This window comes from Moschus berezovskii, chromosome 12, assembly GCF_049115385.1.
Source record: "Moschus berezovskii isolate FMDL1 chromosome 12, NW_MosBer_1.0, whole genome shotgun sequence".
Lineage (NCBI taxonomy): Eukaryota > Metazoa > Chordata > Mammalia > Artiodactyla > Moschidae > Moschus > Moschus berezovskii.
The window spans coordinates 10,116,098-10,141,221 of record NC_142471.1 but is presented as its reverse complement, the minus strand read 5'-3'; the positions used below and the strand labels follow the sequence as shown (position 1 = coordinate 10,141,221).

Here is a 25,124-nt window from a genome sequence, read left to right as displayed (position 1 = left end):
TAAAGAGGGACAATGACATAAATATATTGTTGAACTAAAAGTATTGTTGACAATCAGAATTCTCCAGCCAAGGTAAAATAAACACTTACATATACATGTCTACCTATTACATGATTACATCAACTTCAGTAAAAACTATTGGTGTCAAATGGTTCTTATGTCAAATAAGATTTTATTCACTGTTTTTTTGCTGATCATGAAATCAGTGTTCACTATAATAAAAACAGAAAATGAAGAGTAGTCAAAGGAACAAAAAGTAGTCAAACAAAGTGACAAATCTCATAATTCTATTCACCTGAAACAACCATTATTTAAACCATGTGTATACTGAGAAATATTCTATTTATATGCACTGACATAAATATTCTTTTAACTCAACTAAAAAGAATAAATTAGCTTTCCTTTCATTATCAATTATCTAGCATTACATATTTCTGTTAATCTCTTTTTTTCAATAATAAAAGTAATACATAGAGCATTTCCCTGAGTGGTAAAGAGTCTGCCTGCCACTGAAGGAGACATGGGCTCAATTTCTGATCCAGAAAGATCCCACATGCCATGAAGCAACTGAGTCCGTGCATCGCAACTATTGAGCCTGTGTCCTAGAGCCTGTGTCCCACAAAGGGAGAGGCTGCCACAATGAGAAGGCCTCTCACAGCAACTAGAGAGTAGCTCCCATTCGCTGCCATCAGATAAAGTTCACGCAGCAAGAGAAACAGCACAGCCAAAAACAAATGAATAACACAAGCAGACAGATTAAGAACATGTTTATTATTACACAGAGACAAGTAAAAGATCTCTCTCCCAAGAAGCAGCTACTGAACAGTTTTCTGGGCATCCTTTCAGAAATATCCACTGTTTACACATGAATGTATCTTATTCTACATATTTTTAATTGTATGAAATTGGACTCTATATATACAGTAAGCATCTTGCTTTTTTTTCACTTAATATCATATCCTACACTGCCATACTAAATAGATCAGCAGTCTAGCTTGTTTCATACAAATTTTCAAATGGTATACTTATCTCAATTTTCAATGATAACACAGTTTTATACTCTATAGGTATATTATTACTGATATAACCAATTCCCTGTTGATAGAAAAATTGTTTTCAATTTTATGTATTTATAAATAATTTTTTAGTAGATATCCTTTCCACACTTGTAGAAATATGTCTCTAGACTGTATTTCTTAAAGTGGAAATTCTGAGAGTAAAAGGATATACATATTTAAAGTTTTGTATATACTGTTGACTAAGGCTTGCTTGGTTTTCAAAATTTTCATCAATTTACACTCCCACTAAGAAGATCCTACTCAACATTTTCCCCAGTGATGGATATTACCATTTTGTCTATGCCAATCTAATAAATGAAATATGATCTCTGCTTATTTTAATTTCCATTTCCTTATTTGTCATGTTGAGAATCTGTTATTATTTTATTCAGTGTTCTGTAAACTATCCATTGCTATTAGTTGTCTGTTTTTCTGTTACATGATATTTTCTTATAGATTTATGAAAATTATATTACAGAAACTAAGATTTTGTCTTTCATATAGACTGCATATTGTATAAAATTCCCACCTGTTTATTTTTAATGATATTATTTATCCTATAAGTTTTCATTCTTATGTAGTCAAATTTATCAGTCTCTTACTAATCACTAAAAAAGATTAATAGTAACATGTATAGAGATGGTCAAGGCATTAAATGCAGTAACTACACAGCACTGTGGCTAGCTTTGCTATTTACACCACCTGTCTCTCTCTTACTCAACCATAAGATTCATGAGAGCAGAGAATACATGCTGCTCACAACTGTACCTCACTTCCCAGATTAGAATATTTCCCATAGCAGGCATCCAATTAATCTCTGATGAATGAATGAAGCTTCCATTGAAACCCACATCCACTGGATTCCATGTTCCTCCAACATGAAACAGTCTCTGTTACCAAGGATGCCCCTTCAGGATATTGTATAAGGAATTAAGAGGCAAGACACTTGGGAAAATATGCAAAAGGGAAAAGGAATATATATATGTGTGTGTGTGTATGTACATATTCAGAAGATCCTTCTTAATTATATATATATAGATAGATATATACACACACATGCACACATATATATCTTCAGAAAAGCTTCCTTAATAATACACACATACCCACACACATATACACACACAGGAGTAGCAGATTAACAAAAACCCTCTCAGGAATAGCAGTGTGAAAATATAAGTTATAGTTAAGAGTGAGAGTGAGTGTGTGTGTGTGCGTGTGTGTGTACAACTAGAAAGTATATTGAGAATCTATGTCTCTTGTTGCATGAAAAAATTAATTTGAAAGCCACAAAACATGCACTGCCTGAAATCATTGTATGCTATCTTAGTTACATAAGTTGTTATTATGCTATTATTTTCCATTACGATGTGAATTTTAGGGGGTTCTAGTTATGTCAGTTTAAAGTCACTTAAATGGATTTAATGTAGCTCCCTTAATTCTTCCCTTAATCAAAAAGGATACAAAGAATTAAGGAAATAAATGCATATATTTAAGAAATGCACACTATATATATGCACATGTAATGTACAATATATATTACACATAAATATACATTTCACTTCCGTTCAGTCACTCAATCGTGTCCGACTCTTTGAGACCTCATGAATCGCAGCACACCAGGCCTCCCTGTCCATCACCAACACCCGGAGTTTAACCAAACTCATATCCATCGAGTCAGTGATGCCATCCAGCCATCTCATCCTCTGTCGTCCCCTTCTCCTCCTGTCCCCAATCCCTCCCAGCATCATGGTCTTTTCCAATGAGTCAACTCTTTGCATGAGGTGGCCAAAGTATTGGAGTTTCAGCCTCAGCATCAGTCCTTCCAATGAACACCCAGGATTGATTTCCTTTAGGATGGACTGGTTGGATCTCCTTGCAGTCCAAGGGACTCTCAAGAGTCTTCTCCAACACCACAATTCAAAAGCATCAATTCTTCGGCAATCAGCTTTCTTCACAGACCAACTCTCACATCCATACATGACCACGGGAAAAACTATAGCCTTGACTAGACGGACCTTTGTTGGCAAAGTAATGTCTCTGCTTTTTAATATGCTATCTAGGTTGATCATAACTTTCCTTCCAAGTAGCAAGCGTCTTTAATTTCATGGCTGCAATCACCATCTGCAGTGATTTTGCAGCCTAAAAAAATAAAGTCTGACACTGTTTCCCCATCTATTTCCCATGAAGTGATGGAACCAGATTCCATGATCTTAGTTTTCTGAATGTTGAGCTTTAAGCCAACTTTTTCACTCTCCTCTTTCACTTTCATCAAGAGGCTTTTGAGTTCCTCTTCACTTTCTGCCATAAGGGTGGTATCATCTGCATATCTGAGGTTATTGATATTTCTCCCGGCAATCTTGATTCCAGCTTGTGCTTATTCCAGCCCAGCGTTCCTCATGATGTACCCTGCATATAAGTTAAATAAGCAGGGTGACAATATACAACCTTGACGTACTCCTTTTCCTATTTCAAACAAGTCTGTTGTTCCATGTCCAGTTCTAACTGTGGCTTCCTGACCTGCATACAGGTTTCTCAAGAGGCAGGTCAGGTGGTCTGGGATTCCCATCTCTTTCAGAATGTTCCACAGTTTCTTGTGATCGACACAGTCAAAGGCTTTGGCATAGTCAATGAAGCAGAAATAGATGTTTTTCTGGAACTCTCTTGCTTTTTCGATGATCCAGCGGATGCTCGCAATTTGATCTCTGATGCCTCTGCCTTTTCTAAAACCAGCTTGAACATTTGGAAGTTCACTGTTTACATATTGCTGAAGCCTGGCTTGGAGAATTTTGAGCATGACTTTACTAGCGTGTGAGATCAGTGCAATTGTGCGGTAGTTTGAACACTCTTTGGCATTGCCTTTCTTTGGGATTGGCATGAAAACTGACCTTTTCCAGTCCTGTGGCCACTGCTGAGTTTTCCAAATTTGCCGGCATATTGAGTGCAGCACTTTCACAGCATCATCTTTCAGGATTTGAAATAGCTCAACTGGAATTCCATCACCTCCACTAGCTTTGTTCGTAGTGATGCTTTCTAAGGCCCACCTGACTTCACATTTCAGGATGTCTGGCTCTAGGTGAGTGATCATACCATCGTGATTATCTGGGTTGTGAAGATCTTTTTTGTACATTTACTGCATATCAAATCTCTGATATAAAATAATTCTAGACAGTCTGAATGGACAGTGCTGGATTAGAGATAAAGACCTAGGTAGGACTGAAAGTGGAGAAGGCAATGGCAAGCCACTCCAGTACTCCTGCCTAGAAAATCCCATGGATGGAGGAGCCTGGTAGGCTGCAGTCCGTGGGGTCGCTAAGGGTCAGACACGACTGAGTGACTTCACTTTCACTTTTCACTTTCACACATTGGAGAAGGAAATGGCAACCTACTCCAGTGTTCTTGCCTGGAGAATCCCAGGGACGGGGGAGCCTGGTGGGCTTCCATCTATGGGGTCACACAGAGTCGGACACGACTAAAGTGACTTAGCAGCAGCAATAGCAGCAGGACTGAAAGACTAGAGATAAAATGACTGAGGTCACAGGGGAACAGTAAGGGACAGACCAGCCATGGGGCTTGAGGATTTCAAGAATACTCACGTATTCTTCTTATTCTAGAATAAGAAGTTGTATTTCAAGTATCAGAGAGTCAATAAAAATGCTGATTGTGTGTGTGAGGGCTTCCTGGAGTCTGAAATAAATATCGGCGGAGAGAAGGGGAAGAACTGAGAAACTAACCAGAAACCTATAATACCAGGTTCTCAACATGATCGTGAGGTTTGCATCTCAAATATCTGCTGAACACCAACTATTCACCAGACGTATAGGCTACCAGTGTTTAAGATGTGTGATGCTGTGTTCAGAGAATGAGTAAAATAATAGTATATAGCATTTCAACCTGGAGGGAACTACAAAGAAAACTTTGTTTCCTCCCTCTTTGATAAAGAAACCAAAAGGAAGGTATATCTGCAATAATCATGATGCTATGACCTTCTATCAGCTGGTCTGGAACTTTCTTGCTATACCCAACAGTAACAAGTAAAGTTTATTTTCTAAGACACATTTAAAAGGCAAAAACAACATAAAAAATAAAAAAGTGGAAGAATAGAGCATTACTATGAGGGAGAAGATGACAACAAAAGTATCCAAAAGAAGTGAAAGTATATGATAAGAATAATGTCATGCTAAGCCTGTGACATAAATCACCATGTTACCGCCATCCAACCACAAGATGAATGTCTGTAAAGAGCAAAGAGGAACACAGCATAAACTACAGGAATTTTTGCTGAGTGTATGCCAAGCGACCTAGAAGGTGCAGATACAGATCTCCACAAGCTTAAAGGAGATCCCTGACAAGACGGAATGGTGAGAAGATGAGTTCATGTGGGACTAACTTCAGAATCAAAAAGGAAGTGCTTAATGTGCATCCCTAGAGTCCCCTCGCTCACAAAACTGTACCCTAGATGACCCTCCTCTGTTAATCAAAGGTAAATCTACAGCTGTGGCCATCTTTCATGCTCAGAAATAGATTTAAATATTAATACTAAACCTCATTTACTTTAGTGCAATGATAAAACATGAAAAGCCTCAATTAAGAAGCAAGGTATAAAGCTGCTATAACTGTTACATGATCATGCTGAATAGACAAACTCAGCTACCCTGAAAAGCCAATCACACTTCTTACCCAGCAACTCATACAGAGAATTCAGAATCGATTTCCAAGATTCCCCTGCTTCTCTCCCAGCAGCATCAGCGAAGTGGGCAGCACTGCTGTACACATGCAGCCTATCTATACACTCGAGCACAAGGTTGATCATTCCCTGGAAAGGCAGAAAGATAACCATCAGAAACTGTGATTCTGCTCACAGGCAAAAAAAAAAAAAAAAAGAAATTGCTACGTTGATTTTCTTTTTTTTAAAGTCTGGCTTAAAGTAAGTCTGTTAATTATACAGAACACTGAGATCATTTATTCAAAGTACAGGAAGAAACACATTTGCACGTGAAATAAAATGTTCTTGAAATAATTCAAGTGTTTTTTAAATCCTGAGTGCTATTCTCAAATAGAAACAGAACAATATAAAATATGTATTTCTTACTTATTGTAATAATTTGCAAGTTTTAATAGTAGGTTGATTAACCCCATCAAAAAAACATTCTACTATGAGTGAAGAGGTTCAGAGAGTGCCACCCCAAAATAAGCCACTTCAGCATAAGGAATATTGGGGCTGAAGGCAATTGAGAAAAATCAGACACAAATAATTCCTACCCTTCTCCACTCCACCAGGAAGGGCAGGAGGATGTCTGAGACAATGCCAGTCTATTATCAGTCCAGAGGCTGCACAGGATAATCTACACATCAAACTAGTCATTATTATCTATTAGTTTCCACCTTATATTTACCTTCTAACAATTTGCTGCTCCCAGAAGCTCAAAATTCCTTTCCTTTGTCTTATCACTTTTCTACAAATTAATTGCTTGTTGTTTTTTTTTTTTTAATTACCATGCTACATAAACCTGAGTTCTAACCACTTCTTGTGAGACAGGCTGGGACCTGGGACCCTTTGCCGCAATGCTTGCTTGCACCTGGACACACCTCTTCTAGACAACAAAATACAAAGAAACTGTATGGGATTAAAAATAACTGTGTACATGCACAGACAGGACAAATTCTGGACAAAAGATACAAAGAGACCGAAAAACTCAACTGCCACTTTTGAAGAGCCTAAAGCAAAATTAAGGTACTTACTGCACATGTCCCCTACACACAACATCACTTAAGAGGTGAGCAAACCATCTAAGCCAACCCTCCCACCTGACTCCTGGACACAATGCTACCTCGCCCCATGTAAGGAATCAGGTTGTTCCCCTCCTTGATGGAGTGAGCAGTCAAAGGAATCTGTTGTGTGTTCTCCCTTCCCCTGTGTTACAGCAGGGACCCCAATAAAGCCTTGCCTGAATTCCTCGTTTGGCCTCTGATCAATTTCTACTGACTGGGGAAGGCCAAGAACTCTGGTTGGTGATATTTGGAGTTACTCATCACTGAGTACTCCCGTGAACACACACAGTGAATACAATCAGTTCAGTTCAGTTCAGTCGCTCAGTCGCATCCGACTCTTTGCAACCCCATGAATCACAGCACGCCAGGCCTCCCTGTCCATCACCAACTCCCGGAGTTCACTCAAACTCATGTCCATCGAGTCGGTGATGCCATCCAGCCATCTCATTCTCTGTCGTCCCCTTCTCCTCCTGCCCCCAATCCCTCCAAGCATCAGAGTCTTTAGTAATCTTCTATTTGTTCTTCACTTGTACATCTATCTTTGGTTGGTATAACCTGCAGGGCCCCAACCAATGAAGCTGAGCAAAAGAAAATGATTTTTCTCCTCCCCTATATAAGCATGAGAAGAGATCCTTACTCTTAGGGAAGATATAATCACAACCACCACCACCACCACCACCACCATCACCATCACCAACATCACTTTTTAATAGTAAACTGAAGATGAACTAAATACAGGAAAGCTCATGGAAAGATATTTAAGGCAAATCAAAAATTCATTATAGAAACTTTGTAAGAAGCTATTTACATTTGAAATTATACTTTTATTATTATTTCTAGATCAAGATTGTCAAAATGAGGCAAAGCACATGAATGGAAAAGCTATAAGGAGTTGACAAATTAACTTACTTCACACAAAGAATTTGAGAGGCTCTATGGGAGGAGAAGGCAATGACAAGCCACTCCAGTACTCTTGCCTAGAAAATCCCATGGATGGGGGAGCCTGGTGGGCTTCCGTCTATGGGGTCACACAGAGTCGGATACGACTGAAGTGACTTAGCAGCAGCATGGGAGGAGAAGGAGAAAACAGAGAATGAGATGGCTGGATGGCATCACCAACTCGATGGACATGAGTTTGAGTGCACTCCGGGAGTTGGTGATGGACAGGGAGGCCTGGCGTGCTGTGATTCATGGGGTCGCAAAGAGTCGGTCACGACTGCGTGACTGAACTGAACTGAACTGACTGATGGCCCTAAGAACACTTCTAGGTTCCCATCCAGAGTGTGTTATATGAGAAACTGAAAAAAAATACACTAATCCAAATCAATATTTAAAATTTTCACAGCTCAGTATTTCATTCCAGTTCTTCTAGATATAAAGTAAGTGTGGTATGCCCAGCAGTTCAGCATGTGCAAAAATAAATAATCCCAGGCAACTATTCCATGTTGCTATTATAGGTTTATGTTGACATTTCCTGTGCTTTCTTGCCATTAAGGTCTCTAAATGGGTTATTTCTTTTGTACACAGTGAAAAAAAGTCTCAAAAATTAGCTATCAGTTTCAATGGCTTTTGATGGAAAATTAGGAAACAGCTTTAAAACTAGAATAATATAGACCAGGGGAGTATGGGAACTCAGTAATGTCCACTAATCTATTTGTTTTTCTTAGTTACATTTATTCAGAAAAATGCACTAATCCACATAGTCCATTAGTACAGGGAGTACTGAGAAGAAAGGGAACAGAGGCTGATCTGGCCTGATCTGCCAGCTCAACTCTGACACCCTCCCACTGAAATTCTTGAATACTAGTTCTAACGTTAGCATTAGGACCATTAGATACATCACACAGTCCTTTTGTTCCTCTGTCTATAAATTATGGCTTAGCAGTGGAACTTCTGTAAAATATAATCATATATAGAATCTTAACACATACAAAAAAGAAAAAGAGGGATTGCTCTGTCTGAGTAGGGAGCCTTGAGCTGGCCTGCCCAGGTGGCCCTCTCCCAGACAGCTTCTATCCCCAAAACAAAGCTCCAGTGAGCCTGAGGCATTTCCGAGGAGCCCCAATGAACCCGGGGAACAGTGTGAAAACCCCTATACTTTCCAAAGTCTGTTTTCATTTAGACGCTTTATATATGATGACCATAAAGCAAGCTATAGCACAACAATGATCAGAGTGAAGGCTGAGCAGACAATGAAATAAAAATGTCTTTTGCCAGAGGAGTGAAGAGTGTCATCTTTTAAAATTAATACTTATTGGGAGAGTAATGGAGACCATTGCAGGATGCCTCCAAGGCCTGGTTCTCTTCTTCCCTTGTACAGTAGTACACCTGCTCATATGTATCTCAATATGCAGATAGTCAAACAGATAGAGAATGTCCCCCACCAAGAAGCTGTTTCCCCAAGACGATGACAGAAATGAGTGTTGGCAGAAACTCACCTCTTCCTGGAAGAGATTCTGCCTGTTCTTCAGAGCCCGTAATCTGTTCTGTTTATCTTCATGCTCTAAATGCTCATCTGGTGGGTGGAAGTAGCCAATAAGGTCCTGCAGACTCAGACTTACAGACTCTATAGGTAAGTCTACTGTGGAAGCCTTCACCTTTTTGCTGAGAGCATCAAGGCCCCTAAAATAAATAATAAATATTTCTCCATATCAGTGAACCACAATTTTATTACTTTTTAATCCATAGATGATTGAAAACTTTACTTTCTCTCCCTATACGCCTTCAAAAGGAACAGTAAGAAAGGCCCTGGGCTCTGCTTAGTTGCTGTCATGTCTGATTCTTTTGCAACCCCGTGAACTGTAGCCCGCCAGGCTCCTCTGTCCATGGAATTCTTCAGGCAAGAATACTGGAATGGGTTGCCATGCCCACCTCCATGGGATCTTCCCAACCCAGGAATCAAAACCAAGTCTCCCACATTGCAAGTGGATTCTTTACCATATGAGCTACCAGGAAAGCCCTAGAAAGACCCTAGTTTTCTCAAACAAAAATAATGAATATTTTTAAATTAGAAATGTTATGTTCTATCAAGTATATACAATGCTATGTTAAAGGCACAGTATCGAGAAAAACTCATCTAGAAGAAAATCTAAAGGATCTGGAGAACTGATACCTACAAAACCATAGTCTAAATAATCAGAAACCAGTTGATTTTCATTTTAAAGCACTACATACTTTAAGGATTGACATGCAATTTCCCAGGTTTCTAATTCTGAAGTTTACTTGTTTTTGGCGTAGGAACTGTTTACTGCTATCCCATCACTAATACTCACTGTCATCCTGCCCAATTTCTGCCAATTTAAAATTTATCCCCATAATAAAAAATTAGAAAATTCACTCGTTAATCAGAAAACAAAATATTATGATGCTTTTCCATTGTCTAAAAGAGATGCATTTAAAAAGTAAGATAAGAAACAGCATCAAGTTGTACTTTCTAGACTTTGAAAAAAATATGAATACAATTTACATGTGATAATTTGCTGTGCTTTGAGACTCTGAATTTAAAACTCATAGCTGTGTTTGTATCTTAAAAGAAGAATGCTCAAACTACCGCACAATTGCACTCATCTCACACGCTAGTAACACTGTATACGAGATAGCAAAAGAGACACAGATGTATAGAACAGTCTTTTGGACTCTGTGGAAGAGGATGAGGGTGGGATGATTTGGGAGAATGACACTGAAACATGTATATTATCATATGTGAAATGAATCGCCAGGCCAAGTTCGATGTATGATACAAGATGCTCGGGGCTGGTGTACTGGGATGAACCAGGGGGATGGGATGGGGAGGGAGGTGGGAGGGGGGTTCAAGATGGGGAACACATGTACACCCGGGGCAAATTCATGTCAATGTATGGCAAAACCAATACAATAATGTAAAGAAACAAAAACTTTTTAATTTAAAAAAAGAATTTTAAACAATAGTGTTTGTAAATAAAAAGTATTTCAAAATAAAATGCTTAGTAAAAGAATACCCAACAGATAGAATAAAGAATGGGAGAAAGCCTATAGTATAGTTGATACAGCAATATTCATACTGGTCATGACAAAACCATGATGCACAAAAGTATTACACTTCCTTTCCTGCCCTCTGCATTAGCAAAACTGTAAGACAATAGTTTATTCCAAGGAAATATGTCTTTTGAGTTATCTGACTGTACTGCAATTTATATTAAAAAAAAATTGTTGTTCAGTCACTAAGTCATGTCTAACTCCTAGTGACCTCATGGACTATAGCACGCCCAGCTCCTCTGTCCTCCACTATCTCCCAAAGTGAAAGTGTTAGCCACTAAGTCATGTCCAATTGTTTGCAACCCCATGGACTAGAGCCTACCAGGCTCCTCTGTCCATAGGAGTCTATAGGCAAGAACACTGTGGTGGGTAGCCATTTCCATCTCCATGGGATCTTCTGACCCAGGATTTCAACCTGGGTCTCTAACACTGGCAGGCAGATTCTTATCCCTCTGAGCCACAGAGAATTACCACTATCTTCCATGGTTTGCTCAAATTCATGTCCATTTAGTCAGTGATAGTATACAACCATCTTATCCTCTGCCTCCCCTTTTTCCTTTTTTCCTTCAATCTTTCAATCATTAGGGTCTTTGTGAGTCAGCTCTTCACATCAGGCGGTCTAAGTATTAAAGCTTCAGCTTTACCATCAATCTTTCCAATAAATATTCAGGGTTAATTTCCTTCTGCAATGACTAGTTTGATCTCCAAGGAGTGAAAGGGACTCTCAAGAGTCTTCAGCATCACAGTTCGAAAGCATCAATTCTTTGGCACTCAGCCTTCTTCACAATCCAACTCACATCCTTACACGACCACTGGAAAAACCATAGCTATGACTATACGGACGTTTGTGGACAAAGTGATGTCTCTGCTTTTTAATAAACTGTCCAAGTTTGTCATTGCTTTCCTTCCAAGAAGCAAATGTCTTTTACTTTCACAGCTACAGTCACCGTCCAGTGATTTTGGAGCCCCCCCCCCAAATAAAGTATGTCACTGCTACAACTTTTTTCCCTTCAATTTGCCATGAAGTGATGAGACCAGATGTCTGATCTTAAGTTTTCTGAATGCTGAGTTTCAAGCCAGTTTTTTCACTGTTCTCTTTCACCCTCATCAAGGGGCTCTTTGTCCCTCTTCACCTTCTGCCATTAGAGTGGTACCATCTGCATATCTGAGGCTGCTGATATTTCTCCCATCAATCTTGAGTCCTGCTTGTGATCCATCCTGTCCAGCATTTCGCATGATGTACTCTGCATATAAATTAAATAAGCAAGGTAACAATATACTGCTTTGTTTTACTGTTTTCTCAGTTTTGAACCAGTTAGTAGTTCATGTCCGGTTTTAACTGTTGTATCTTGACCCATATATAGGTTTCTCAGAAGACAGGTAAAGTGGGGTCTGATACTCCCATCTTTAAGAATTTTCCACAGTTTGTTGTGATTCACACAGTCAAAGGCCTCAGTGAAGTCAATGAAGCCAAAGTAGATGTTTTTCTGGAATTCCCTTGTTTTCTCTGTGATACAGCAAATGTTGGCAATTTGATCTCTGGTTCCTCTGCCTATTCGAAACTCAGTTTGTATATCTGGAAGTTCTCAGTTCACGTACTGCTGAAGACTTGCTTGAAGGATTTTGAGTATAATCTTGCTAGCATGTGAAATGAGTGCAATTGTATGGTAGTTTGAACATTCTTTTGGCATTACCTTTCTTTGGGAATGGAATTAAAAGTGACCTTTTCCAATCCTGTGGCCACTACTGTTTTCCAAATTTGCTGACATGTTGAATGCAGCACTTTAATAGCATCATCCTTTAGGATTTTAAATAGCTCATCTAGAATTTCATCACCTGCACTAGCTTTGGTTGTAGTAATGCTTCCTAAGGCCCACTTGACTTCACAGTTCAGGTTGTCTGGCTCTAACTGAGTGAACACACCATCGTGGTTTTCTGGGTAATTAAGATCTTTTTTGTATAGTTCTTCTGTATATTTTTGCCAATTCTTCTTAAACTCTTTTGCTTCTGTTAGCTCCTTACCATTACTGTCCATTATTGTGCCCATCCTTACATGAAATATGCCCTTGATATCTCCAATTTTCTTGAAGAGGTCTCTAGTCTTTCCCGTTGTATTGTTTTCCTCTATTTCTTTGCATTGATCACTGAGGAAGCCTTTCTTATCTCTCTTTGCTATCCTCAGGAACTCTGCATTCAAATGTGTATATCTTTCCTTTTCTTACTTGTCTTTTGCTTCTCTTCATTGCTCAGCTATTTGTGAAGCCTCCTCAGACAACCACTTTGCCTTCTTGGGTTTCTTTTTCTTTGAGATGATTTTGGTCTCTGCCTCCTGCACAAGGTTAAGAACCCCTGTTCACAGTTCTTCAGACACTCTGTCTACCAGATCTAATCCCTTGAATCTGTTCATCACGTCCACTGTGCATGAGGGATTTGATTTAGGTCATACCTGAATGGTCCAGTAGTTTTCCCTACCTTTCTTCAATTTAAGCCTGAATTTTGTAATAAGGAGCATCTTTGTAACCAAAGATGGCGAAGCTCTATATACTCAGTAAAAAAAAAGATCTGGAACTGACTATGACTCAGATCATGAGCTCCTTAAAAAAAGAAAAAGAAAAAAGAAAAAAAAATGTTTTAAATGAAAAATTTGAACTTCTGATGCTCAAAAACATGATTTTAAATATATCATCATTTACCCTAAATATTACTAATAATTTTGGAATATTTGACTTCAACCTTATAAACAGCTGAAAGAGTTAAACTTCATGACTATCCTAAAGTTTCTATCTGAACTTCCAAACCAGATACATCAATGAAATTCATCTATTACCTTGTCTTGTTATCTCTGTAAGTTCTTTCTATGCTAAAAAAGCAACAGAAATGACTTGGCAGGAGAAAATTTTGTCTCCCTTTTTAAAATGAACACTTATATGCAATGAAATATTGCTGTTTTAAACATTTTAACCCATTAATTCTAGTTGAATGATAAATATAAACAAAGTCAAATCTCACCTACAAATGTAAATAAAATTCAAAAATAACGCAAATATCTACATTTTCAAACTTATAGGGAAATAATAGTAAATGTCAGTTTTTAGATTATTAGGTTGAATATATATCCTACAAAAAATGTAATCATTTAATTGTTTTCTAGGAGAAACTTGTCAGAAAATGCTGTCCAAGACTCTTAAAATTGTTAATGATGCAAAGTTGTAGAACTTCTTTCCAATATAAGGTCATTTTTCATCTTAAATTTATCAAGGACAAAAGAATGGAAAAAAAAAAAAACACTTAGGGGAAACCAAAGGTGGTGGAACCACATTATGTCAAAACAAAAATCAAAGTTATGAATTCCGTCCCTACATTTCATAACTTAAAGATTAAACCATATTACAAACAGATTTATCCCTTGTCCCATTGACTTCAAGAATACATTTATTAGCATATACCTACAGGGAATTAATACACTTTAAAAAAAAATAGTCCAGAAGATTAGAATACATTCCCCTATACACAGAAACAAATGCAAACACATACACCCTCATACACACTCCATGACCACTAACTTAACCTTGGTGATAGAGACCAGAATGGTCACAGAAAATAAACTACATAAGAAAAATACCAATGCATAAACACAAAACAGATTTTGACTTTCACTCTACAAAATAAAAAAGGTCTGAGTTTACATATTTTAAATAAGGCTTTTAATACTATATGAATCTATATTAATAAAATGAATATCTAAAAAATTAGCTTGAAAAATATCTGAATATTGTAGAGATATTGAGGTTTTAAATACTTTTAGTGATTTTATGAATGTGATAGAAGGGTCAAATTATGCTACTTAACATACCCTTTACAATTTTATAATCATGTAAAATTTTTCAGTTTCTAAGGGATATTAAAGAAGCTATATTAAATTATATCAGGTTACAGTAAAGCTATATAAATTCAGGAATTCAAATAATTCAGTAATATTAACAAGCACATAAATAAATCTATATATACAGATACACATATATAGACATGATGAACAATATAACCAGCAGGTAGGTATTCCAGAAAGAAGAGGGGAAAAAAAAAGCTAAAATAAACTTTAAATTTTTAAAAAATGAATACACAATTAAGGTTAGGTAAGTGTAAAAGAAAAGGAAAAGAGACTCATTATGTTCATCCATGGTAACTGTTACATGATCACAGTAGAGAAAGAGATTTTAAAAGGAGAGGCTGGGTAACTCAGGAAAAGACAGTACCTTAGTGATAGGCTTGTGGTGAGAAATCGAAAAGAGAATAAATATAAAGAAAGAAGTAGAAAAGATTAGACTACATTTGCCAGAGGAAACATGGAATCTCATCCTGAAGTAAGAATTACACGTGTCAACTTTTGAATTACTTTTGGACAAGATAAAGTGAACAGGGACAGCATTTACTCTCTTCTGAAACAATTCCTCCCTCGCTGCTGCTGCTGCTGCTGCTAAGTCGCTTCAGTCGTGTCCGACTCTGTGCGACCCCATAGACGGCAGCCCACCAGGCTCCCCCGTCCCTGGGATTCTCCAGGCAAGAACACTGGAGTGGGTTGCCATTTCCTTCTCCCCTCCCTCGCTACAGCCCCCAAAATATACCAGACTAAATATTTGGGGAAGAACACATTTCAAGACACTGAACATCAAGATACAAAGGACAGATGGGGTAACAGCCAAGGTGAGCTGTACAGCTGTTCCAGTTTGCCTTAGAAGAATTTCTAAGCTATGATGCAGTAGGTAAGGGAACCCAAGTGAGGCACAGAAGACTCACCGAGTTGAGGAGACATCGCTGAGTCTGGAATACCAAGCGTGCTAGAGTTTGCAGGACACAGTACCAGAGAGGAGACAGCTCTGCAAGAGTGGACTCTAGAGGACTAAAGAGGATCCCTTTCAAATATTCAGCCAACTACTGATCAACATGTACACATGAGAAAACTGCCTTCAGCAGGGAACAGAACCCCCCGAAATGATTAGAGGGGACAGTAGTCAACCCTTACACAGGTTCTGAAGTCAACCTCCTTCCATCAGCCAGACTAGAAGTCCTCATAATTTATGGGGCACCAAGTTGAGGAAACAGATAGGCTTGCTTCAATAGCAGAGAATAACTAGCCCTAGATTCAACCCTGCTCTGCTCCCAACCCAAAAATTCGAAAAGAAAATTCCAGAAGAATCAAACTTGACTGAGTAACTTAACTGCCTTCCAGAAAAATCTTAAAAACATTGATAGGAAGACAAAAATATACAGTACCCAATAAATTTACAATGTCTGACAACCAAACAAAAATGACCAAGAATAAAAGATAATCATCAGTAAAAAGAAAAATCAATGAACCAAAAAATACTCGGCTGAGAATATTATACCCAGGGGAAAAAAATCACTTAAAATTAAGGTAAAATAAGAACATTTCAGAAATAAGTACAGTGGCCAAAAGTGCTCATCTCCAACTGACCTGCACCATAAGAAATGTAAAAAGAAGAACTTTGGGAATAAAGATAAACTACCTAAAGGAAATGCAAATTCTCAGTAAAATAATGAAGACAAAAACAACTACAATGGTAACTCTGGGCGCAAAATGTTAAATGTTTTTGTGTGTATTTAAATCTCTTGTAAAAAAATCTAACCTGAAATAAAAATTATAAAAATGTAGTTTGGGGTTTATAATATCAATAAAACCCAAATGTATGACAAAAACATGACAAAGTTTGGGAGAGAAGTATTCTATTGAAATGTTCTTGTATTATTCATAGAGATAAAATGACTTGAAATTACAAGTTAATGACATACACTAAAAATCTTAAGCAACCATGAAAATGACAAAAAATTATAACTAATAAGCCAAGAAAAACAAGATTAAGATAGAATTTCAGAAAATATTCAAACAACACAAAAGAAGGCAGAAAACGAAGGGAAGGGTACAAAGACCACATAAGACAAACACAAAAGGAATAATAAGATGGCAGACAAAACTCTATATCAATAATCATAGAAATATAAATGGACTAAATTTTACAGTTAAAAGGAAGCGATTGTCAAAGTGGATAATAATTCAAGACCTAACTACATACTACATAAAAGAAATGCCCTTAAAAGATGCAAATAAGTTAAAAGTAAAATTTCTTTAAAAAATATACAATGCTAACACCGAGAAAAGCAAGAAAGCAGGAGTTCAATATTAACATTGATGTCATAGCAAATATCAGGGATTTTTAAAAGGTGATTTCATAATAAAGGGGCCAGTTTATTATACCCTAAATTTTTATGAATCTAACAACAGAGCTTCAAAATACATGAAGAAAAAAAAAAAAAACAGAACTGCCACGGAGAAGTAGAAAGATCCAATTATAGTCAGAAAGTTCAATACCCTTCTCTCAATAATGAATAGAACATACAGACTGAAAATCAGTAAGGAAACAATCTAAACAACATTATCAGCCAACTAGATCAAATGGACACTTGTTAGTACTCTACTCAATAAGAGGAGAATGGGCACATGGAACATTTATTTCCCAGTGTACACAGAATACTTAATAAGATCGAACATTTCCTCAAAGAGCAACTAACAGCATACATTATAAAAATGTCTGAAAGGACTTGTGACTGAGTTGATTCGTATGATCTTGGTTATAAAGCTAACAAAAGAGGAATCCATTCTTAGACTGAGTTATAACACTGTTCCTGGTTCAGTGACAGTGAGGGATATAATTTTTTCAGGTTGAATTGAAGTAGTCATGCCTGCCTCTGCATCAACCTATGCACATCCTCCAATGTACCTAAGACATCTCTAGATTACTTAGGGTAGACATTACAATGTAAATACTATGTAAATAGTTTCCAGCAGGCAGCAAATTCAAGTTTTGCTTTATGGTACTTCCTGGGCCATAAGTCACATCTGGATAAATTTAAAAGCACTCAATCTTTTAAGTATGTTTTCTGACCTCAAAGATATTAAGTTAGAAATCAGTAAGAGAAGGATCTTTGGAAAATCCCAAATATGTGGAAGAGGAGGGCATGGCAACCCACTTCAGTATTCTTGCCTGGAGAATCCCCATGGACAGAGGAGGCTGGCGGGCTACAGTCCATGGGGTCACAAAGAGTCGGATATGACTGAAAAACTAAGCACAACACAAATATTTGAATACTAAACAACCTATTGGTCAAAGAAGCAATTAAAAGAAAATTTAAACACAGCACAACAAAAAGTGACAGGGGACACTAAGGACAGATATTTTAGCACTAAAGGACATAGGAAAGGTCTCAAATTAATGATATCAGCCTTCATCTTCTAAAATCAAAAGAAGAGCAAATTAAACCCAAGGGAAGCAGAAAAAAGAAAGATTACAGATCAGACCGGGAATCAGATCTTTTTAACTAATTATCCCTCCCTCAGTTCCAGGACCTCCCTCAGATATCAAAATTTATGCTCAAGTCCCTTATATAATAATGGTATAGTATGGGTTTCCTGGTGGCTCAGAAGGTAAGAATCTGTCTGCAATGCAGGAGGCCCAGGTTCAATCCCTGCATTGGGAAGATCCCCTAAAGAAGGAAATGGCTACACGCTTCAGTATTCTTGACTGGAGAATCCAATGGACAGAAGAGCCTAGTAGGCTACAGTCCATGGGGTCACAAAGAGTTGGGAATGACTGAGCAACTGAGCATGTGTGCGCACATGCACGTGCACATGCACGCACACACACACATAAATATTACTAAAACATATTGAGTATAGTCCCCTGAACTATCCCGTAGGTCCTACTTCTTTAACTACTTTAAATACAGTAGTGTGATTTTGTTAATCCCAAACTCCTAATTAATTGCTCCTGTCCTCTTTCACTTTTGGTAGTTGTAAGTTTGTTTCTAAGTCTATGGATCTATTTTTGTTTGGACATTAGGTATATTTGTATCTTTAAAAAAAAAGATTCCACATACAAGTGAAATTTCACTTTCATAGAACCTACTAATATTCTTCTGTATACTTTAAATCATCTCCTACATAGTACTAGTTTTAAATACAATATAAATGCTATGCAAATAGTTGCCATCATGCTTTAAATTCAAGTTTTGCTTTTTGAAACACTCTGGAATTTTTTTCTAATATTATTGATCCACGGTTGGTTGAATCTATAGATGCAAAATCCTTGGATATAGAGAGCTATCCAAAGTTAAATATGGGTTATATAACTAACCTATTTTATCAAGAGAAGTATAATGAATGAATTTCATTCAAATAACCCAAATAAAAATTGAATTTTATTAGGAAGGAAAATAGTAAGTACTTTTGCCTCAGAACCCAAATTTTGCATGTTTGGTTCTCTAATTAATTAAGCAAGAATTAAGATACTAAAATTAATCTTCCAAATCACAGGTTTAAAAAAAATATATGAGTACTCTTGAGCAAAGAGCAAATGTGTTAAAGTCAATCACATCCAAGATGAATTATCGTATCTTGATCAACATAGAAAATGTCACTTAAGGCACAGCATCACTACATTAAGTCTAAACACTGATACAGTATCTTTCTGAACAAATATACTTTAAAACAAATAATTTTTTTCTGTTATTAAGCTAGCTCTTTCTTGCCAAATGGAATCTCAACAGTGCCTCTGAAAACACCACACAAGTCACACTGTAATAAAACTTCTGTAGTTGAAGAAGTCAGTACTGATGGATAGACTACACAAAGAACAGGCTATTTTAAAGATGTATGGTTATTTTCCTCAATAGAACTGATTGAGCAGTATTAAAGAAGAACTATGAGCAACTTCACTTTCACTTTTCACTTTCACACTTTGGAGAAGGAAATGGAAACCCACTCCAGTGTTCTTGCCTGGAGAATCCCAGGGACAGGAGAGCCTGGTGGGCTTCCGTCTATGGGGTCACACAGAGTCGGACACAACTGAAGTGACTTAGCAGCAGCAGCAACAGCAACAGCATGAAAAGGACAAGATGGAAAATTTCTAGGTTGAATTGATCCTAAATAAGGTACAATTTCACAGTTAAAATATTATTATAAAAAATAAGAATCTGATGATGCCTACTCCAGCAAGCATTACTCCATCTGAAAAGGGTTAGGATTTATATGAGACAGAGAATTGAGATAAATACTAAGGATATGATGAAGCTGAATGCTGTGCACATGCTTTGATTTCATGAAAGTATGCACAGAAATGCACACACAGAGCAATGGTTTATAAAAGAAGCAAAGAATAATTAACATTCATATAATCTTAGGTGGTAAAAGTCTTTTATATGCTGTAAAACCAAGACATGATTTATTGAACAAACCATGATGGAAAAAACACTTTAAGATCTTTTCCAAACCAAAAACATGGGGAAATATTTACAATTTATATAGGAAATATCTCTAACTTAGAAAAAGCTCATAATGGCCTAATATAAATATTATCAAATAATAGGGCAAATCACAAAGAAAAAATAAATGAAGAAACCTGGCCAATAATTACGAGATATACTTATTGGTTTTTTAACAATTTGCATATCAGTGCAAATTGTTAAAAAACTAAGTATCATTATAAATAAATATGTGGAGAAGGAAATGGCAACCCACTCCAGTATTCTTGCCTGGGAAATCCCATGGACAGAGGAGCCTGGTGGGCTATAGTCCATGGGGTCTTAAAGAGTTGGACATGACTGAGTGACTAAACAGTAACAAATGAATATGTATATACTATAAATACATACATGCATGCATGCATATTCAGTTGCTTCAGTCATGTCTGACTCTGTGATCCTATGAAATGTAGCCCTCCAGGCTCCTCTATCCATGGGGATTCTCCACATAAGAACTGGAATGACTTGCCATTTCCTCCTCCAGGGATCTTTCTGATCCAGGAAACGAAGTTGAATCTCTTAAGTCTCCTGCATCGGCAGGTGGTTTCTTTACCACCTGAGCCACTTGGGAAGAGCATGTACCCATATGTATCAGTTTTCCCCATCTTTAAATTGGCAATTGTAAAAACAGATATAATACCTATCACCAACCAGAGTATATATTGGTATAAGGTTCCTAGAAAACACTATGGACACAAGTTAGACTTAGTTTTGTAGATATGCAATTGTTTCCATTATTACATGGGAAAACTTACTAATTACAAGAATCACTTTAAAAAAGTTCAAAATCCACAAAGTATCTAGGCAGTACCACCCTCAGTGTGAAAGAGCTAGCACAAGGGTATGTTATAGAATAATTCTCACATACAGCTAACAATTATAAGTTACACATACAATTCCTAAAACCACAGTCATTTCTTTAAAAATCATTTAAAGGAAATATACTCAATACTCTATAATAATCTATAAGGGAACAGAATTTGAAAAAGCACAGATATATGAATATGTACAACTAAGCCACTTTGCTATATACCTGAAACTAACACATTGTAAATCAACTATATTCCAGTTTAGAAAAGAAAAACACAAAATCATCTAACTAGCATTTCTAAAGTGTTCAGCAGAATTGACAAACTGTATGAGATTTACCAACATATTATGTTTTAGAATTGTTTGTTTGTGATCTGAAAATGAAATTGAACTAAAATATCAAGCAACCACAATAAAGAAGGAAAATGTACCTAATAAATCTATTAAAAAGGAAGACTGTGCTCCGGATGACACGTGCTGTCCGTGATTCTTCATGCTGAGATCTGGATAAATTTAGGCCATCATCCATGTGTCCTTCATGATGCATAATAGCCTAAATGAAAGCAAAAATAACTCCATTACTCCCAACATCTTTTCTTCAAATGGGTGTTAGGAAGATGTGCACTTAAAATGGTGAGCCATGACAATAAACGGAGTCTAAAGACAGGTGAAACAGGCTGTACGCAGTCATGGTCAGGCAAAGTGATATGCACACGTCCCTGTACAAATTCATCCTTCAATTTATTTATTCAGCTGTTGCTTTAAAGATGAATCAGCTGTTGTTAAAAGCACAAATCAATAAATGTATTGATTTGAAAAACAAATATTAGAGTGCTTTCACATATCTATATTCAATAATTCATCCACAGTCTAAACAAACTTTGAACAAAGAAGCAAAGGAAAACATTGCATGGGATATCAGTTATACAATAATTCTGAACATAGCAGGGTTAATTTACAAGCACTGAACAATGCTTCTAAGGTATCTCAGTTCTTTTAAAAAATGTATTTTATTGTATCATTTCTTTTGTTACTCTTTATATTTCGGAATATACAACATAAAGAGATAATTGTACAGCTGAATGAATTTTACAAAGTGAAACAACTGTGTAACACCCAATCAAGAAAGAGAATGTTACAGCACCTTAAAACCTCCCCTAGTGCTCACTTCCTGTCCCTGTTCTCCAAGGTATTTCCCATCTTCAGGACTTTCAACAGCAAAGATCACTTGTGCACTGTATGTAAATGAAACCATATGTGCCTAACTCCCTTCACTCAACACCAACAGCAACATGTCTTCAGAACATTTAACCAGATAAACTGAACGAAACTAGCAACCAGAACTAATATCACAAACACTCTAAAAAAGCAATGTAAAGAGGATTTTCCCTATACTAAAATCCATGAGGCAGAGATACAAAGTCTTTGTTTCTATTCAAATTTTTTTTTCTTTTTGCCACTCCACAGAACACCTGGCATCTCAGACTAAACCAAACTGGGTTTAGTCTATGAATATAAGGATTCTTAAATATCGTGATGTCTTCTACCAGAGATTGAACCTTTGCCCCCTACAGTGGAAATTGGGAGTCTTAACCACTGGACCATCAGGGAAGTCCCAAAGTCAATCCCAAAGCCTTAACTGCATTCACTGACAAAGAAAAAAAAAGACCATAATGAAGCAATGTATTACTCATTTTAAGACTCTAAAAAACAAAAACAAAATTGAAAAGAGGAATTAATTAAGATAAAAAGATAATTTAATGAACTAGAAAGAAAATGATATAGTAGGTAAGGATGAATAAACCCCAAATGTTTATTTTTTGAGAAGATAAATGAAAGAGATTAACCTCTCACAAAGCAGGCCAAAGATAAAATTGAAAGAAAGAAACACAGGAAATATGATATAAGAAACAAAAGACATTAAAATTATAAAATATAATAAATCAATGCTGTATGAAACTTAACAACCCCCTCCATTTTTTTTTTTAAGAACATAACTAACTACCCCAGAGGACATGGATGACTTTCTAGCAAATTAAAAAAAATCATCAAAAGGAATCTCCTTAACATAGAAAATTTGATGAAATCAACTTATTTAACAAGTTTGGAAAGGAAATTTAAAATCCAATATTTAAAAGATCATCAGTTCAGTTCAGTTCAGTTCAGTCGCTCAGTCGTGTCCGACTCTTCGTGACCCCATGAATCACAGCACACCAGGCCTCCCTGTCCATCACCAACTCCCGGAGTTCACTCAAACTCATGTTAAAAGATCAAAGGACTAGACAATTTCACAAGTGAGCTCTAATGAACCTTCAAAGAAAACATACTCTTTTAATAGTAGACTAGTAAGTGAACAATGACTGCTGCCTATCTTTACATAGTCTGTCACCTACATTTTCTAATGGTTGAAAAAAGACAAAGGAAAGAATACTTCACGAAATTTGAAAATTGTATGAATTTCAAATTTAAATATCCATAAACAAAGAAAAATTAATGCATAAATTTATCAAATGAATATATGTGGCAATTCTAGGTAAGTTCTAAAATAAAATATAAGTAGAAACCAATAAGATTTAAGAATAATAATAAACTAGGCCAAACTGGGTATAGTCTATGAATATAAGGATTGTTAAATATTGTGATGTCTAGTAACGTATCAACAAAGTAAAAAACACTAAAACATGATTTTTATCTCCCTTCAACTGATAAAATTTATCAATCATATCTAATTTTATTAAAGCCAGATAAAATGAAATAGCAGAATATTGTTTAAGTATATAAACTAGTTTAATTGTCTATAGGATGCAAGAAGGCATGACTTCAGTGAAAGAGGAGTGAAAATTCACAATAAGAAGTCATCCTGAGATGAACAGCCAGAACAGATGAAACGACAGCAAGCTGAGATACACGTGACTTGGGTGTGATAATGAAAAGCACAAGAAAACTAAACTTTCAACCCTTTCATGGTTCACAGCCTTGTGGTGGTGAAGGGGCTTATGTAACTCAATGAAGCGATGAGCCACGCCCCATGCAGGGACACCCAAAAGCTATGGATCAAAGTGGAGAGCGCTGATAAAACGTGGTCTACTGGAGGAGAAGATGGCAAACCACTTCAGTATTCCCTCCATAGGAGAATCCTGTGGACAGAGGAGCCTGGCAGGCCATACAGTTCATGGAGTCAAAAAAAGTCAGAGGACTGAGCAACTAAACAACAACAACAAAACAACATCAAATACTGCTCACCATGCAAAAACCAGAGAGCTCATCAGGGCAGGACTGGACCTCTAGCATGCAAATAACACAGGAAGTGGCTGAGAGTGTTAGCTACTTGTTTTGGTCTTGCATTTGTGTTTTTCAGTCATTAAGAATGACTGTCATAGACAGTGTTTTGTACATTCTTACCTTACGTTGTATGGATCCCATTCTCACTGATTTCACATCCACAGACTGGTAAGTTAGCCACAAGCCTGTATTGATATGCTGTATGTAACATACTGAATCTCCATATTTTATTTCAGAGGTTCCCATGCCATCAACTTCTTTTCTCACTCCCACATCCAATTTTTCCTGGAAGAGGCAAAAAAAAAAAGATAAGCAAAAGCTTTAAAAAATACTGGTTTAATATCAAAAGAACTTTGCCTTGTTGTAAATCATGTTCCTTGAAAAATGTAGCCCTCTGAAATAATAATGGTCAAATGTTCTATTGTAGCAGTTCAACCTCTACTGGAAACTGAGTAGGAGATTACAAAGATAAATAACATACTCCTGAATTATTCATACGGGTAGAAAATTATTTTGGCCATAACACAAAATTTCATATTGCTTCATGGCAAACTCCAAGCTAGAAACCTTAAAATCAGTAATTTAGGCTTCATATTCTTTACAGATTATTATTTTTATGATTGATGACTAAGAGTATAGGTTGGGGGGACAGAAAATCCAATTTTGAGCCTAATCTCTGCCACTTAGTAGCTCTGAGGCCTTAGGATAAGTTAATCAAAGCTTTTAAGCCTCTGTTTTCTCATCTGTAAATAAAGCTAACAAGAGAACCTCCCCCACAGGATCAGAAAAAATGAGATAATGAATGCAACACTTTCA

General features: G+C 36.7%; 1 protein-coding gene across 1 annotated transcript in view; it reads right to left on the bottom strand.

Annotated features, from left to right (window-relative positions):
• RYR2 (ryanodine receptor 2) overlaps positions 1-25,124 on the bottom strand; it is a 537,004-nt gene that overhangs the window by 404,646 nt on the left and 107,234 nt on the right. The window contains exons 11-14 of the mRNA XM_088842508.1: positions 24,429-24,593; positions 21,458-21,579; positions 9,269-9,452; positions 5,739-5,874 (exon numbers count right to left, since the gene is read on the bottom strand). Of these exons, the coding sequence (XP_088698634.1) occupies positions 5,739-5,874; positions 9,269-9,452; positions 21,458-21,579; positions 24,429-24,593 (607 nt within the window). The remainder of the gene's footprint in view (positions 1-5,738; positions 5,875-9,268; positions 9,453-21,457; positions 21,580-24,428; positions 24,594-25,124) is intronic.